The sequence below is a fragment of the Moschus berezovskii genome, chromosome 25 (genome assembly GCF_049115385.1).
Source record: "Moschus berezovskii isolate FMDL1 chromosome 25, NW_MosBer_1.0, whole genome shotgun sequence".
Lineage (NCBI taxonomy): Eukaryota > Metazoa > Chordata > Mammalia > Artiodactyla > Moschidae > Moschus > Moschus berezovskii.
Genome location: NC_142484.1, coordinates 39,386,616 through 39,403,641, shown reverse-complemented (window position 1 = coordinate 39,403,641; position 17,026 = coordinate 39,386,616). Strand labels below are relative to the sequence as shown.

General features: G+C 44.4%; 1 protein-coding gene across 8 annotated transcripts in view; it reads left to right on the top strand.

The window, feature by feature from the left end:
• The window catches only part of SYTL2 (synaptotagmin like 2), a 127,339-nt gene that overhangs the window by 47,112 nt on the left and 63,201 nt on the right, over positions 1-17,026 (top strand). For 4 of the 8 annotated variants that reach the window (XM_088832444.1, XM_055416146.2, XM_055416144.2 and 1 more), the window contains exon 2: positions 8,555-9,048. The exons of 1 other annotated variant lie outside the window; for it this stretch is intronic. In XM_088832444.1, the coding sequence (XP_088688570.1) occupies positions 8,948-9,048 (101 nt within the window). In that variant the 5' untranslated portion in view covers positions 8,555-8,947. Of the gene's footprint in view, positions 1-1,225; positions 1,299-6,025; positions 6,321-8,554; positions 9,049-17,026 lie in introns of those variants that run through there. 3 more of the 8 variants (XM_088832446.1, XM_088832445.1, XM_088832447.1) reach the window with 2 other exon arrangements.

Genomic DNA, 17,026 nt, shown 5'->3' with positions numbered 1-17,026 from the left:
TTAACTCCTCGAGCTCCGCATTATCCACACCATGTGGAGAAGACCCGCCGTATTCAATGGGCAGAGGGATGAACTCATTTCCTGTGGGTGAAGGATCTCAGCACCACCTGCTCAGTTTTCAGCCTAGAGAAACATGACTGAGATGGTGAGAGGCTCAGAAAACATCGTGTGAGGATCAGCTAAGGGGAGGAAGTTCATTGCAGGCACGTTCAACCCTGGAGCAGACAGCCCAAGAAGTGGGGCAGCCCAGAGGGGGAGCCGGCAGCTTAGGGGCCTGGGAGCCCTGGCCGTGCGGCCCGGTGGTCTGATGACTGCGGGGTGGGACGAGAGATCTCTCTGCCTGGAGGGAGGTGGGCAGAGTCCCATATTGTCCCACTGCCTTTATTCCTTCTGAGGATTCTCAGGAACCACCTGTGGGTTATTCTGTTTCTCCTTGGATGCCTCTCTGAAGGTTAAAATTCTTTTTTTTTAACTTTTTATTTTGTGTTGAGATATAGCCCTAGTGGCTCAGACACTAAATAATCTGCCTGCAATGCAGGAGACCTGAATTCAATCCCTAGATTGGGAAGAACCCCTGGAGAAGGGAATGGCAACCCACTCCAGTATTCCTGCCTGGAGAATCCCATGGACAGAGGAGCCTGGTGGGCTACAGTTCCATGGTGTCTCAAAGAGTCAGATATGACTGAGTGACTAACACAATTTTGGGGGTTTCCATGGTGGCTCAGAAGGTAAAGAATCTGCCTGCAAAGCAGGAAACCCTGGTTCAATCCCTGGGTAGGGAAGATCTCCTGGAGAAGGACATGGCAACCCACTCCAGTATTCTTGCCTGGAGAAAGCCATGGAAGGAATTCCCCATGAGGAACCTGGCAGGCCTGGCAGTCCATGAAGTTGAAAAGAATTGGACACCACTGAGTGCCTAACACTTTCATAACTGATTAGTCATATTGTGATAGTTTCAGGTGAACAGCTGAAAGACTTAGCCATACATATGCATGTATCCATTCTTCCCCAAAGTCCCCTCCCATCCAAGCTGCCGCATAACATTGAGCAGAGTTCTCTTTGCCATACAGTAGTTCCTTCTTGCTTATCTATTTTAAATACAGCATGTGTACATGACCATCCCAATCTCCCTAACTATTCCTTCTCCGTGGCAACAATAAGTTCGTTTTCTAAGTCTGTGAGTCTCTTTCTGTTTTGTAAGTTTATCTGTATCATTTCTTTTTAGGTTCCGCATACAAGGGACATCATGTGATATTTCAGCATTTGATTTTAGACGTGACGGTTTGTCATTGCCGGGGGTAAGCCTCTTAATTGATCAGGGCTGTCTTTGTTCCCCCTAGACCCACCCTGACTCAAGCATACTTGTTCTGTTCTCCCTCTGCCTCCCAGATTTTTCTTTCACGGCTTCCTTCTTGATGTCATGGGACTGTCAGAACAGTTTGCTTCTATTCTGGAAACTTCATCATGTGAGAGTCAGGACTTCCTTAAGTTTTCCTTCCCTTCCCTGAGGTCATGGAGAATGTTTTGGTCTTCCTTGAGGCTTTGGGACAGCAGCAGCCATCCTAGACAGGAGAAGGTGCCGTTGGGGCCACTTCTTGGAGCAGAGCGAGTTGTGGCAACAAATGCTGCTGTTAATCAGGCTTTTTAGCCCGGGTCTGGCTGGCCGAATGATGGGGATTAGGCCTAAAAGCCTCGCTCTTCTCTTTGCTGGCATCAAAAGCAGATACCAGCTGTGGTGTTTCTCCCTTCAGTTTAACTTTTGGACAGCTGGCAAAGAGAATAGGCTTTTAGGGATGTGGCAGAACAGGGCTGACACTTGCAACATATTTTTTTTTTTTTGGTTTGTTTTCTTCCAGTTTTATTGAGATATAATTGACATACAGCACTGTATAAATTGAAGGTGTACAGGGGGCTTGGTGTTAAAAAAAGAAAATCTGTCTGCCAGTGAAGGAGCCTCAGGAGACAAGAGTTTGATCCCTGGGCCGGGACGGTCTCCTGGAGAAGGGAATGGCAAGTCACTCCAATATTCTGGCCTGAAGAATCCCATGGACAGAGGAGCCTGGTGGGCTGCAGAGAGTCTGACATGACTGAGTGACCGAGCACACACATGTACGCATAATGATCTGACTTAACATACATCATGCAGTGGTTATCACAGTAACTACAGTGAACATTCATCATCTCATATAGATATAAAAATTAAAGAAATAGAAAAAATGTATCTTGTGATGAAAACTCTCAGGATTTATTCTCTTTACCCTGTTCATGTTTAACACACAGCAGTTTTAATACATTTATCATGTTGTACATTCTGTCCCTAGTGTTTCTTTATCTCGTTCCTGAAAGTTTGTGCCTTGGGACTGCCTTCTTCCAAGCCTCACTTCTGGTAACCACGAACCTGATGTCTTTATTTTTTTATGAGTTGCTTTTGAAGTATGATTGACCTGCAGCACTCTGGTGGTTCCTGTTATACAGCATAGTGAATCTGTATATCTATACGTTTCAAAAATGGCACAAGGAGAGCTGGGATTAAGCACAGTCTGTACCTGGAGCCCTCAGGTGTCCCTTTCAACTGCTGCCCCTGTGGCTGCTCATTCCTTATTTGTCCTCGACACTTTCTTCCTTCTCACCAGAGCCTCACAATAATCTCCGTAAGGAAGGGAAGGTAGGAGTGAATAGACCCATTGTACAGGTGAGGAAACTGAGGCTTGGAGAGTCATGTGATTGATGTAAACCAGACAGTCATGAGGAAGACCTGGAGCTGGAACCCAGCGAGGAACACGTGGCTGATTTTTCAGTGTTGCGCCAGGTTCATGTTAAGGGGGAGGTGGAAGCTGAGTTCCCTTCCATCTGTGTTCATGGATGAGATACTTGAGTGTCTGTTATGTCGAGGGGCGCCACAGTGGCAAGCGCTGGGTGGAGACACAGAGCACTTGGACACCCAGGCCTGCACATAAACCAGTGGGAGACAGACGTGAGTAGATGGGGTTTGGAATCCTGTGTTGAGTATCCTGAGTAAGGAAGTTAGGGGCTAAGGGAGCACTCCAGAATGGCACCGACTTGGCCTTGAGAGGATGGGGAAGACGTCTGTACAGTACGTGCCATCTCACTTGAGGTATTGGTTGAGGGAGGGGGGTTCTAGGAGGAAAGTGAAAGTGTTAGTTGCTCAGTTATGTCTGATTCTTTTTGATCCCATGGACTGTAGCCCTCCAGGCTCCTCTGTTCATGGGATTCTCCAGGCAAGAATACTGGAGTGGGTTGCCATTCCCTTCTCCAGGGGATCTTCCCGACCCAGGGATCGAACCCCGGTCTCCTGCATTGCAGGCAGGCACTTTACCTTCTGAGCCACCAGGGAAGCCCAGGAGGGAAGGTAAACATATGCAAAGGTCTGAAGGCAGAAGGAGCTGAAAATGTTCAGTGTGACAGGAAAAGAGCTTGGAAAAGAAAGCAGGTGCTGGTTCATGGAGAGTCTTACAGGCCACGGTGAGGGCTTTGAGCCTTAGCCAGTAGATGGTGGAAAGTTGGTGAAGGGTTTTAAGCCTGGGAATGTGCCTTCGTCACATCTGAGTTTTAGAAAAACCCTCCAGCTGCATGAGGAGGACAGGAGGGAGGGCTGAACCTAAGGAGAACTATTTGTTCATCCTACTCGTGCTGTGGACATGTCAGGCATCCCTGTTGCCAAGACTCATCCCTCCTGGATTTTTGCTCTGAGGTTGTCCCCATGCTGACAGCCAGCTCTGGGCCACTGATTCTTCTGTGCTTAAGCAGAGAATGAGGGTCCATAGGCAGACAGAAGAGCTTTTTTTCTGCTTCCCCAGTTTGGGGATCTGTGTGCAAGAGAGAATTAAATGGAAGGTCAGTATCGGGGTGACTTATTCTAACAAAGCCAGTGGTGACTTGTTCTAACAAATACCAGCCCTACCACACACACGCTGGTTGGCAAAAACCTCCATGAGCCTCATAGTCTTCATCTGAAAAACACACGTAGTAAAATGTTGTGGTTCAGTCACTAAGTCATGTCTGTCTGTGACCCCATGGACTGTATGTAGCACACCAGGTTTTCCTGTCCTTCAGGTCCATTGAGTCGATGATACCATCCAACCATCTCATCCTCTGTTGTCCCCTTCTCCTGCCTTCGATCTTTCCCAGCATAAGGGTCTTTTCCAGTGAGTCAGCTCTTTGCATCAGGTGGCCAAAGTATTGGAGCTTCAGCACCAGTCCTTCCAATGAATATTCAGTGTTGATTTCCTTCAGGATTGACTGGTTTCATCTCCTGGCTGTCCAGGGGAATCTCAAGAGTCTTCTCCAGCACCACAGAATAATAAAATACCTTCCTCAGATCTTTGCGAGGATCCAATGAGATGATATATGTAAACTTACAGGCATGTAGGAGGTGCCCAGTAAGTATTTATTCCCTTTTCTTTTTTTCCTGCCTTCCCTTTCACTGATCCAGAAATCTTACAGTCAACTCCAAGCCCAGTACAGTCTGACCTATTTCCTTTCTGGCCCGCTCCATTCTGTCCCTCTGGCACACTGATCGCCTTGTAGTTTCTTGAACACTGTGGACACACTCGCACTTCAGGACCCTCTGACACCCGTGTGGCTTGCTTCCTCATCTCTGGCAAGTTTCTGCTCCATTATCATCCTCTCAGTGAGACCTGCCCTAGCCACACTCTTTAAAACGCCAACACCCCTCATCTTATTATTGCTTTCCCAGCTTTATTTTCCTCTAAAGTTCTTATTCCTTTCCCCAAAGTTATATAATTTAATTGTTTTTTATTTTTTTGTGTGTGTTTATTATTAATTTGTTCATTATCCCCTCCAACTGGCATATACACTCCACAAGGACAGGAAGTTTTAAATGTCTTATTCATTGCCGTATCTCCAGTGCTTAGAACAGTGTCAGGCGCATAATAAGCTCTCAGTAAGTGTTTGTGGAATGAATGAATGTCCAGTTAGCTCTCATAATAGAACTATCCAGAATATTGGGAGTTGGGGGAGCACCTGGGACTGAAGTGTCTTGACTGCCGTCTGGGGGTTCTTCTGCAATCTGGCTGGGTAGTGACTCCCCACTAGGAGTCTGGAGTCAAGAGTTCCATCCAGCCCTTTACTCCTTTGTCTGTAAAATGAGGACCTTGCCCTTTGCCTCACTAGCCCATTTTTATTAAAAAAAATTTTTTGATGTGTTTTTATTTATTTATTTGGCTGCATCAGGTCTTAGTTGCAGCATTCAGGATCTTTCATTGCTGCGCACCAGCTCTTTAGTTGTGGCATGGGTTCCAGAGCATGTGGGCTCAGTAGTTTCAGTGCTCAGGCTCAGTAGTTGTGGTGCTTGGGCTCAGTAGTTGCAGTGCTCTGGCTCAGTAGTTGCAGTACTCAGGTTTAGTTGCCCCACAGCTTTTGGGATCTTCATTCCCGGATCAGGGATGGAACCTACATCCCCTGCATTGCAAGGTGGATTCTTAACCCCTGGACCACCAGGAAAATCCCTTAAATAGCCTATTTTTAGGCAAAACTTAACCCTAGAACCTTTTACATAGAAGCGCTGGTTAGCTTGTAGTTCACTTTGAGGGTGTGGAAACCAACATTTCCTCTCTTGCCCGCCTGCCAGTTTTCACTGCTGGACAATTTATTTTTCTCCTTTGTTCGCTTCCTGTCCTCAATTAATCGGACTTAAAAACAATCTCCCATCGAACCTGACAGCAGTGCCATGCCCAGGGACATGGTTCCCAGAAGGTGGCCTGAGTCCATTTCCTCGCCAGCCTCTGAGAGCTAAGGAAGTTACTGTGCGTGAATTAAAGCTCCTGTGCATGAAAGAACTGAGACAGCTGTCCCCCGGTGAAGCTGTCTGTTTAGATTAGGTTCACTCAGTCATCTACTCATTCACTTATTTCTTCACATCAAGAGACTCACGGTCAGATGGGAGAGAAGAGAGCAGACAAATCATTATAGCAGTGGAAACACATAGGTGGAGGAGAAAGTTTCTGTGTTAGTGAAGTCCCTGCTACAAGAGTGTTGTATGACAACCCCAAATCTCAGTGGCTTCCAACCAAAATTATTCATTTCTTGCTTCGGTACCTACAGGTCAGCTAAGGTGGCCAAGCTTCAGGTGGATCAAGTTCTGGTCTGTCCTTGCATCTCTTTCTGGGACCCAGACTGAAGAGGCAGTGACTATCTGGGGCAAGCTCTTCTTGGGGCCCATGGCCAGAGTACAAGGAGCCGAGCCAAACCACACAAGCATATCCACAGTCTGTACTTGCATCACATTCATAACAGTTCATGGGCTAAAGTCAGTCACAGGCCAAGCCCACCATTGGAAGGTAGGGGTGAATACTCTGCTTACTCTAGTGGCAACATGACTGTGTTGTTCTGTTTCAGGGAGGGACTGAAGAGTTAGGAATACTGTACTTGAAGTGGCTTAGTGGTAATCTGTCTGCCACGCAGGAGACATAGTTTCGATCCCTAAGCCGGGAAGATCCCCTGGAGAAGGAAATGGCTACCCACTCCAGTGTTCTTGCCTGGGAGATCCCATGGACGGAGGAACCTGGTAGAATACAGTCCACGGGGTCACAAAGAGTCGGAGCAACTAAACAGCAACAACAACAATGAATGTGCTACAGCGTTTAGCTCCTTTAGCTCCAGCTGTGGAAAGGAGGGAAGGCTTCTTGGAGATAGTAACTTTCATCTTGAAGGATAAGTCCGTTTCGAGACAATTAAGCAGGCAGTAATATATGCAATTTTATAGTATCGCGCGTGCGCGCGCACACACACACATATATTTATATATACACAAGTAGTAATATATGCACCAGAGAATCCTGGCATGCTACAGTCTCTAGGGCTGCAAAGAGTCAGATGGGACTTAGCAACTGAACAGCAACAACAACAAATACACGGGAGTGCATCCTGACTTAAAAAGTGAATGTGAAGTGTTATCTTAAAATTCACGTAGTCACTGTGGGCAATATGTAAAGAGCTGAGCTAAGTCGCTTCAGTCGTGTCCGACTCTGTGCATCCGCATAGACAGCAGCCCACCTACAGAAAGATAAAAATAAAGGTCACCAGAGTGCATGCCTACGAAGTCCAAACTTCATAAGGGAGATCGGAAAGATACAGAAAAAGAAAAGGAAAACATATAACAAGTACATTCTTGCCAGCTGAATGGAACAAAAGTGTGAACTCAGAAAGGAAGTTAGAGTATATTTTTAGCAGCTACTTTTGGTACAGGATGCAAGATATTCACTGTTTTCTAGCCATTATTTCATTTAATCCTGGCAACCCTTGAAGGATGTCCTAATGAGAATCCTGAGCCTCGGAGTGGTTAGGTAACTTGCCTCATGTTTTGTAGTTAGACGATCGTAGTGGGAGTACTTCCTTGTAGATCTCTTTTGCCAAAGAGCAGAGTTTATTCATAGATGTATTCATAGACGTTACTACGTTACTGTACACACTGTCTTTTATTGAGTAGGGCTGCTTTAAAATGTAGTAAACTTTTTTTTTTAGTGTCTACTATATATGCAGTACTCTGCTTGTTAAAGGACCCCAGTCCTGGAGTAGTTCCTCAAGTCTAACCTGGCTGTGGCATTCTGTAGGTCTCACCTTATTCTCATTGCTCATAGGTTCAAAAACTTTTTATTTTTTTGAGTCATTATTGAATTCTGTTATAATACTGCTTCTGTCATAATGTTTTGGTTTTCTGGCCATGAGGCATGTGGGATCTTAGCTCTCCAATCAGGGATCAAACCCACACCCCCCACACAGGACAGTGAAGTCTCAACCGTTGGACCACCAGGGACATCCCTGCTCATGGGCTTAAAATGCCTCAAAGAAAATAGGATTCTTGCCTGTGTTTCTGTGCAGAAATGCTCACTTTGAGTGGTGAGGTGTTTTGAAATCCTGCCTCTTAATTCCCCCCAGATTATATACACACGGTCAGTGTTCTTTCTCCTGGGAAGTGAAGGGAGACAGCTTGGTGAGTTTCTCCATGTCCAGCAAAAGTTAGAGGTGGGACTGAGTGAAGGAGAACTGTTTTCCCTATGGTGCAAGCTACCTCTACCTCATAATAATTCTTCCGTCATTACGGGGCACAGATACACGCTAGTGGAACATCCCTGTGCATGAAGAAGTGGGCATTTGTGAATTTTTATTTCTAGTTTCCTACCAGGAATCACCTGACAACTGGAATAAGGTCTCCCTGGTCTTCCTGACCTTTAGTGTGATCTTTCAGCCTAGCGTCCTGTGCGTTTGCGGACAGAACCACCATCTTTCTGCCACCATCCCTTCCCTCTGTGGATCGTTAAACATTGACAGGCATTTTTGTGCACTCTCCATCTCGGCGGTCCGGAATTGAGTTGAAGCATGTTTCATGACCCATTTTCTGTTTGCTCAAGAAGCTGGCAGAACTGGTTTCCCTGATCTCGGAGACCATCTCACATGGTCACATTTTTCCCCCCAAGACATGTTTGAAATCTTCTAATAATGAGCAATGCTTATTGTTAATCATGAGAACCGCTGCCTGTCGCTGTCTGGTATTTACTGTCTCACGATTCCCCAGGCAGGTGACGCTCAGATCCTGTGGCTGCTCATCGAGTTGACATCGGACGGAAGGAGAATAAACTCTCTCAGACTGGTCCAGCGAGGGGGCGTGAGTGGGAATGCGGCCGCAGGAACAAGTGACCTGTCTGGCCGAGAATCCAGCATCCTGAGCGCTTTCTCTTGACATCACCCTCCAGACCACTGCTGCCTCAAGGGAAAGGGCGCTTAGGATTTTACTGTCAGCCACCTAAAACTTTTGCCTAGCCGAGGGAAGACTTTTGCTGCAGAACTGAACAAGATACCATTCCATTGCACTTTTTCATCCTTTGATCATCCTGGCTACGGTGACTTGTTCAACTCGGGGAATTTGAGGCTGTGTTTTTTACTGTCATTTTTGTGAACACTTTTCAAAATGATCGACTTAAGTTTCCTGACGGAGGAGGAGCAGGAGGCCATCATGAAGGTTCTGCAGCGAGACGCTGCCCTGAAGAGGGCTGAAGAGGAGAGAGTCAGGTAGGAGGCCGGCCCTCCGCTGGGGGAAGGAGGGCAGTCTGTAAGAGGGTGAGACACTTCCTTCCTCTCAGCTGTAAGTGGTCAATCTGACTTGAAGCCTGACTTAACGGGTTCCAATTTCAGGTATATTTCCGGGACAGAACTTTCTCCTCCTTGGTATCTCTCATCCCATAGGACTCATGCCAGAAATAGTCTTGATTAAAAACCTAACTAAATGCCTTTAACTGATTAAACACTGGATTAAAAATGAAGTACTCTATACAAACACATCCATACATCTAGGCTCCCTATATGTATGTATAATGTGTATACACACACAAACACACATATATTCACTTTTTTTTTTCACTGAATCTACTTTTTTAAAAGTGGATCGTGTACTAAATTAGGAAAAAATTTTGAGTTTCTAAAGTGTTGAGAACAGAGAAGTAGCTCACATTTTGCATATTTTCATACATGCTTGAATTGATTTCAACAGCAAATTGAAATTGTTTCTGACTGAGCCAGTTTTTCATTTGTGTCCCTTGAGAAAGTGTGATACTGTTCTGGAGGAACTCAAACCAAATGTTCCACATCAACAGTCCTACCACTTTCACCTGCTGTGGGGTTGGAGGAGCATGAGATCAGAGTGCTAAAGGAGTGGGCTTGAGTCCAAGCCCTGCCATCTATCGCCTTCGTCATCTGGGTTTTGAAGTCAGTGAAAGGCTTCCTGAATGCAAGTTAGCCGTATTCATGGCATAACCCCCATCCCAGGAGTTATCCAAAAGGAGCATCAGCCGTCTTCTTACTTCTTGGGACACCATGATCATAAACAATGGATTTATTTGTATCCATATTTAATTTATTTTGTCATAGTTGACCCTCATTTGAACATGGATGCTTTGTAAAAGTACATGCTGAAGTTCCCTTTAAGTACTCCAGAGTGTCTGATTATGGCTGCTCATCATAATTCATGTTAAACAGTGCTTAACAGATTGCAAGGGGCATATATGCCCATTATTTCCTCTGAGCTCACAACACTCATGCAGTTGGGGTGCAGGGTGGTTTGTAATTACGCCAACCTGATGTGTGAGGAAATTGACCTTGAGACAGGTCAAGTGACTCACCCAGGCTCATGCAATCCATAGATGTCAGAAGTGAGAATTAAACCCTGGCCCGCAGGTGCTCATTCACTAAGTCTACTGTTCCTTCCTGAGAAAACTGCAGCAGACAGGACATCCTGGGAGCCAGCCATGACGAAGTGGGTGGCTGCCATGGACACTGAGCTGTGACTGTGACAGGAGACGGCTGTAGGTGGTGGAGATCATGAGAATGGGGTTCCTTACCTGTCATGTTCCTTCCACCAGGTTGCTGCTCCCCACTCTCAGCAAGTGGGTGCCTCAAACTGTGTCCCCTGGAGAGCTGGGAATTACACCAGTCAGCCATCGGGGTCTCTTGGTAGCATTCATCCTTTACCAATCACAGTACATGAGTGTCATCCCCTTATGATCCTCCCAGCAGCCCTGAGATTTGGCAAGGCAAGACTGTCAGACCCATTTTAGAAATGAGGGGGTGGAGGAGCAGCACAGAGGAAAAATTAGTAGGTTTTTCAAGCATAGGGGGGGAATGGGAATTACTTTAGTCTCTCAGAAGACTAGATGGAGAGGTTGGGAGAGAAAGCAGTGGAGCTGAGATTGCACCAGGGCCCCATCCCTCTTCCTGCCTGGAAACGAGGGAACTCTCAGTATTAGCAAGCTGTCATCTTTGAATTCCTCCCATTGTGGCACTAATGGTAAAGAATCTGCCTGCCAATGCAGGAGAGGAGATGCAAGAGATGTGGATTTGATCCCTGGGTTGGGAAGATCCCCTGGAGGAGGGTGTGGCAACCCACTCCAGTATTCTTGCCTGGAGAATTCCGTGGAGACAGGAGCCTGGCGGGCTATAGTCCATGGGGTTACACAGAGTCAGACATGACTGAAGCGACTGAGCATGCACGCACCAACAAGATTTTACGTGTGATCTGTAATACTACTTCCTCCATCTAGCTGGATTATGAAGGCAAGAGGGAGGTTGCCCTCCCTTCTATTTTAAACATACTTAATATTTTATTTTTTTAAAAAAACATTTATTATTTGGCTGTGCTGGATCTTAGTCACAGTGTTATGCCCTGAGTCCGGTTCCCCCATACTGGTAGAATAAGACACTCGCAGCAATGCAAAAGCAAGAATGGGGTTTATTTCTAGCTCGAGCTAGGGCTCATGCCTCCTCCAGCGCAGTGGAGTGGGACAAGAGCCCCGAGCCCAGGTCACAGCGGTTTTTATAATCTCAGGTTACATAAGCACCTATTTCTGTTCAAAAGATCAAGCTGGCAGAAGCTCATTGGCCAGTTTATGCACGCACGGAAGCTCATTGGCCAGTTTATACGCGCGCGGGGTTTTTCTGGGGGATTTCCCTTTTTACTCTGATTGGCTCGACTTTTGGCGCCGGCGGGATCTTCTTAGGGAGGAGTTTCTGTGGACTTAGCCTCCACCCTCTCTCCAGGAAATCAAAACTTAGGCCTAAGCAAGGTCTCAGGCCTATCCTGGCTACTCAGATGTTAGGGCTCCTAACATCTCCCCCCTTTTCTGTTGTTCAAACAGAGGAATCTTCCTCCGTGGGTAGAGTTTGATCCAGGGATCTTTATATAGCCTTACTCAAAAACAATTTTAGGAATCTTTACTTAAAGACAACCTTATCTAAAATGGAGTAACTTTGGTTTTACGAGCAGCAAGCAGCAAGCAAAGTACAGAAGCAAAAATTGCATTATAGAAGCATTAAGTTCTACATTAGGTTACAGCGTCTAATCTGAAATCACACCCATAATATCATTTTTCAGGATATCTGGGAAATAGTTATTTCCCAGGATGTCTGAACCATAGCTACTCTATTTTGACTTTTAATAGTAAAATTTTTTTAATAGCCAAAGCAGATGTCACCACTAATGACGTCAGTGTTTTTCTAGGTATGAGAAGATGCAAGAATTGGAACTCATAAAACCTTTTTCTGAACAGATCTGACTATCTGAAGGCCTGTTCTGCCAGTTTTTTCAGAGCATAGAGTGCCTCATTCCTGATTTTCACCCTGAACTTCTTTCAGGGGGTGTTGAAGTTCAGCAGCTTGCAATGGTCATGACATAATCTTTGTAGAGGCAGCTGGCAAGTACCAACTTCTAGTCAGCAGGGTCTCTTCATAGCCACATATCCGACCATGTGACACCATTTTTTTATGGCCATTGTGTCCCGCGGTGCTGGGAAGGCTCATTTCCCAGGTCTAGGGAAGCGATGGGCCACTCAGTGTGCTAAAACTGGACCAGGCCTTGCAAGTAGCAAAAGTCTCTGGACCACTGTCTCACTAGCCCCCTGGTCCAGGAAAATATTCCCTCTTGTTGCTTTTTCTCATACCCAGAGTCACACTATTACAATTATTGATCTCATATGGAACTGCATATCAGCATTATATCACAGGCTCAGTGAAACAAGTGACATAGAAAATAATATAGCCATAGCTAGCAGTTATTAGTAAAATAAGAATTATAAGTCAAGAACTTTTCTTAGATAAAGCCTGGTATACCCCAAGTCACCTGACTTCATTTGTTAAATGACTATAGCCTGGTGTTAATCTGGTTGTACATTATGGAGCATCTGACCTTTATCTGAAGATTGGTTACTGAGATAAGCCTTAGAAACTAACCTAGAGTGTCCTTTTTAATAACTTAATTAAATCTTTTAGCAGTATCACGTAACAAGGAACTGTTTCAGCCGTGAGTCTTAGTAAACACTAGACATTAACAAAACTAGAAACTTAATTTAACAATTTACAAACTTAATATTCCATGATTTTTCATTATGGAGGCATTAACCCTGTAGCCAGGAAGGCTTTAACCCATCAAATAAAAAATGAAGTTTGTCAGGGAGCTGAGAAAAGCCAAGCAGCCATCTTGGATTTCCCATAGCCCTGACTCTGATTTCCAGCTAGTGTTTTTCATTTTCCAATTTAGAAGCAGACTTTTGCCATGGTTTAAGGACATTAGGATGGCACAAGTCTAACAGAGTTTTTGTATAAGCAGAATGAGCTTTTACATGTCTACAAACCCGACAATTGGATTAATTTCTAAAACTAGCATAGGATCAGGCCTATGGTAGAAAACCATTTGATTTATATGCAGAGGGCTAAGAAGTCAAGAAAACATCATAAATAATCATACGAATCAGGTCCAGCATCTTGGGCAAGCTGTCTACCTCTGATGTCGTCGTCTTCTCATCCTGGTGTAGTGTAGTTTCTTCTGAAAAAAGTCCTTCCATCCAGGTTGGAGACAGTCCCTTAAATTATGTCTTTTTTCCAGTCCTAGTTGCAGGTCATAAGGCATCTGATCTTCATCCAAAGATAGATCACTGAGACAAGCTTCAGAAACAAACCTAGGGTGCTCTTTAAGAACTCAACCAAGTCCTATATTAATATCACATAACAGCAAAGATCATTCAGGAAATGAGTCTTAGTAGATACAGACTTCCATTAACAAACTAGGATTCAACATTCATTGAAACATCTTTTTCTCCCTAAAATCACTCTCATTTTTACCAAATATAACCAAATTAAAACTTGTTTACAAAATAAATCTGTTCTCAATAAACTTGACCTGATTATTTATATAACCATAGACTTTTCTTTTCTTTTTTTTTTTTTTGCTGAAACTTTTATGGAGTCTCAAACTTAACTTTAAGACCTTTCAGGGTTAGAGAAAGTCATCTCAAAGGCTTATCACAGATTTTGCACAACAGAGGTGAGTGAATTCCTCCCTTTCTTAAGGTCTCCCAAACTAAGATTTCTGTACCTGTTAGTGAGATAACCTTCTTAGTTTATCTGATAAAGTTACTGGAAGCCTAAGAGTTTCCAGTCTCTGAAGGGGTCAGACAGAGAAAAATATTAAATGCTTCAATTTGTCTATTAAATACCATTTTACCAAATTACTGTTAAGTCATAATTAAAACACAGATTCAAACCAGTAATTTTCAGAAACCATAAAAGTTATAAGCATATTTGCCAGTTCATTCGGTCCTTTTGTTAACCTTTGTACAGTCATCAGGTTTCTCACTAGAATCTTTTAATTTCTTACCCAGTTCAGAAACTTGTATTTATCCAAAAGTCCTTTTTATAAATCTTCTGGAAGAGGAAGCATTTTCACAAGAAACTTGGTTAGTGCTGTGACAACACTTTAAGATAGTAAGCAGAATTACGGCAACATTTTACCTGAATATATCAGAATTTATATATAAATTGTTTCTAGGATATCTGTGTTAGTAACATTTACCATACAATATACCCGAGACTTATTATTCACTTGACAGTACTTCCCATGTAATTTAACATGGAAGTTGAACACAATTAGTGTAATATCTCCCTTTGGGATGTTTCAGGGGCCCTCTGAAGCATCCCAAAGTCAGCTAGAAGCCAAAAGTGCTTCATCAGATTGATTTAGGAAGTTTTGTCAACAAATATCAGAAAGGTTTAGAACACTCACTCAGATGGGATTATAGGTCACTGAAACAATAGCTAGTCACTCAGCCATAGTAACAATATAGGATTTCAGAGGCAAATATAGAACAGACCATTTAAGAGGCAAATAATCTTAGATCTATTGTCAAATGCAGTTTAACATCTCAAGAAAACGTTTGTTTATACACAAAAACTCTTTCCTTGGGGTCCACTTTCCACAAAACCATTTTATCACTTTCTGTACCCATTTGTTCTCCCATCCTGAAACAGCCAACTGTAAGTCAGACCTATTACCTTTTTCCTTCATAAAATGTAACTTCATTATTCATACCTTCTTTACTGAACACACACATCTTACTTCCCTTAAGCAAACAAGAATTGACCTTTATATTAGCATTCTATAGATTGATGAACATAAATACCAGTGATAACTTAAAAAATTTTAGCAAACATCTCAGGATGGCATCAAACATTATTTGTTAATAGTCTAAAATCTTTAGTTTTTCTGTAAGTTATTATTCAGTAGTGAATGTTTCAGAACATTATTTTATCTGGAAATGACCTAGCTATTCAATAAACTTTTGTTACTTAATTTAGCACAACCTTAGAAATTCAGGTTACCAAAATCTAGAGAAACTGTTTTAGACAGACATTTTAATCTTAATAGAGTTTATCTAAAAGCTCATGTCTCATTTACATTTCTTAGAAGTTTTTTTTTTCACTCAAGGTAATTTCTTTGTCGACAAACTTGTAACAGATATATTTAATTTATATTGAACCTAGGTACAATGAAAATATTCTACTTAATGTTAATTACTCTAAGACATGTCTATATTAGATAGATCAACAAACATTAATATCAGGTATTTAATACTGAATATTTTCCACTTTACTTGAACCTGGAATTTGTAAGCGCTTACCCTTTAAGCCAATTAAATAGAGCTCATTTACAAATTAACTTCAAAAATATTACTCAGAGACCAAGACATACCAAGACAGACACAGTGCGAGTCTTTAGTCATGACTTAGACATTACAATATAAAATTTACTAGTTTATAAAACAGTTGGACCGATTCTATAGGGGGTCGGCGGAGGGACCCCATAAACAATAAACGGGCATAAGGAAGGAGAGTCACCCAGTCCCCGCCAGTCTCTATTGCCAATTTTGCCAGTGTTTCCTTTAGGGTCCGATTCATCCTTTTTACTTGACCCGAGCTCTGGGGATTGTATTCGCAGCATAATTTTCATTTAATCTCCATAGCCAACACCAATCCCTGAACAACTTTATCTTAGCCAAATTCCTTGGTCTCTGGGCAGCTGCTCGGAGGCCTGCCATAAGAGTCTGGCGGTACACTCGGAGATGCTCCCTACCTTCTGCGCGCTCAAAGTCCCACTGGGGCCGGGTCAATGGAAATCCCTCATCAATTAGGTTTGGCTGCAGGGTGGGCCTCCCGTCCACACCCGGGACATGTTTCCGAGCTTCTGATAGAATCCGCTCCCGTTCTTCCGTGGTGAAGAGCACCTGTAACAGCTACTGACAGTCATCCCAGGTGGGATTATGAGTGAAAAGGATAGAAACAAAAGGCTTTATCCATGCTGGTGGGTTTTCCACCAGATCTTGCCAGACCAGGATATAGGGCATCTGGTCCGGGTGGCCGGAAGGGCCGGGCATAAGAACCTTCCCCCAACAGCCCGGATGGTGGGCAGGCTGAAGGTTCCCTCTCTTGGCCACCCAACATTAAAAGTGGGCCACTCTGAGGAGCAGAGCGTCACCAGCTTATTCCTCTTCACTAGCAGAGACAAGTCTCGCGCCCTAGATTTAAAGTCAGAGAAATGATCCATCATGAGGGAGAGCCGGGTAGAGCTTCCTTGACCCATGACCACAGAACAGATTACGGCAGAGAACAGACACAGGAGAGAGACAGAGACAATGCCGGCACACACGATAACACGACAAACGGAGGACAGACAAATGTCCGCCTAAAACACACTACTAGGTCTCTGAGACCTCTGAGGCTTCCTGCAGTTTAAAGTAACCTTACCGAAGGGCGTCCACTGCCCACCAGATTCCGGATCGGGAGAGACCTCCTCTCTCCCGCAGAGCCAGCTGCCTTCCAGCGCGAATGCTGGGCCTCGGCCTTATGCCGGCTATGGCGATCAATTCGCCCCTGACCTTGCAGATCCAGCTGCCTTCCAGCGCGAATGCTGGGCCTCGGCCTTACGCTGGCTACGGCGACCAATTCGCCCCTGAAAAGACCTTGCAGATCCAGCTGCCTTCCAGCGCGAATGCTGGGCCTCGGCCTTACGCTGGCTACGGCGATCGCCCCTGAACAGACCTTGCACCGGTGCTATAATCAGCCCTCCTCCAGGCTGATGAACCCCTTCTGCCGGGAGAGCGTTATTCTTCCCAGTCAGAGGGATCCCGGACGAGCCCCCAAATGTTATGCCCTGAGTCCGGTTCCCCCA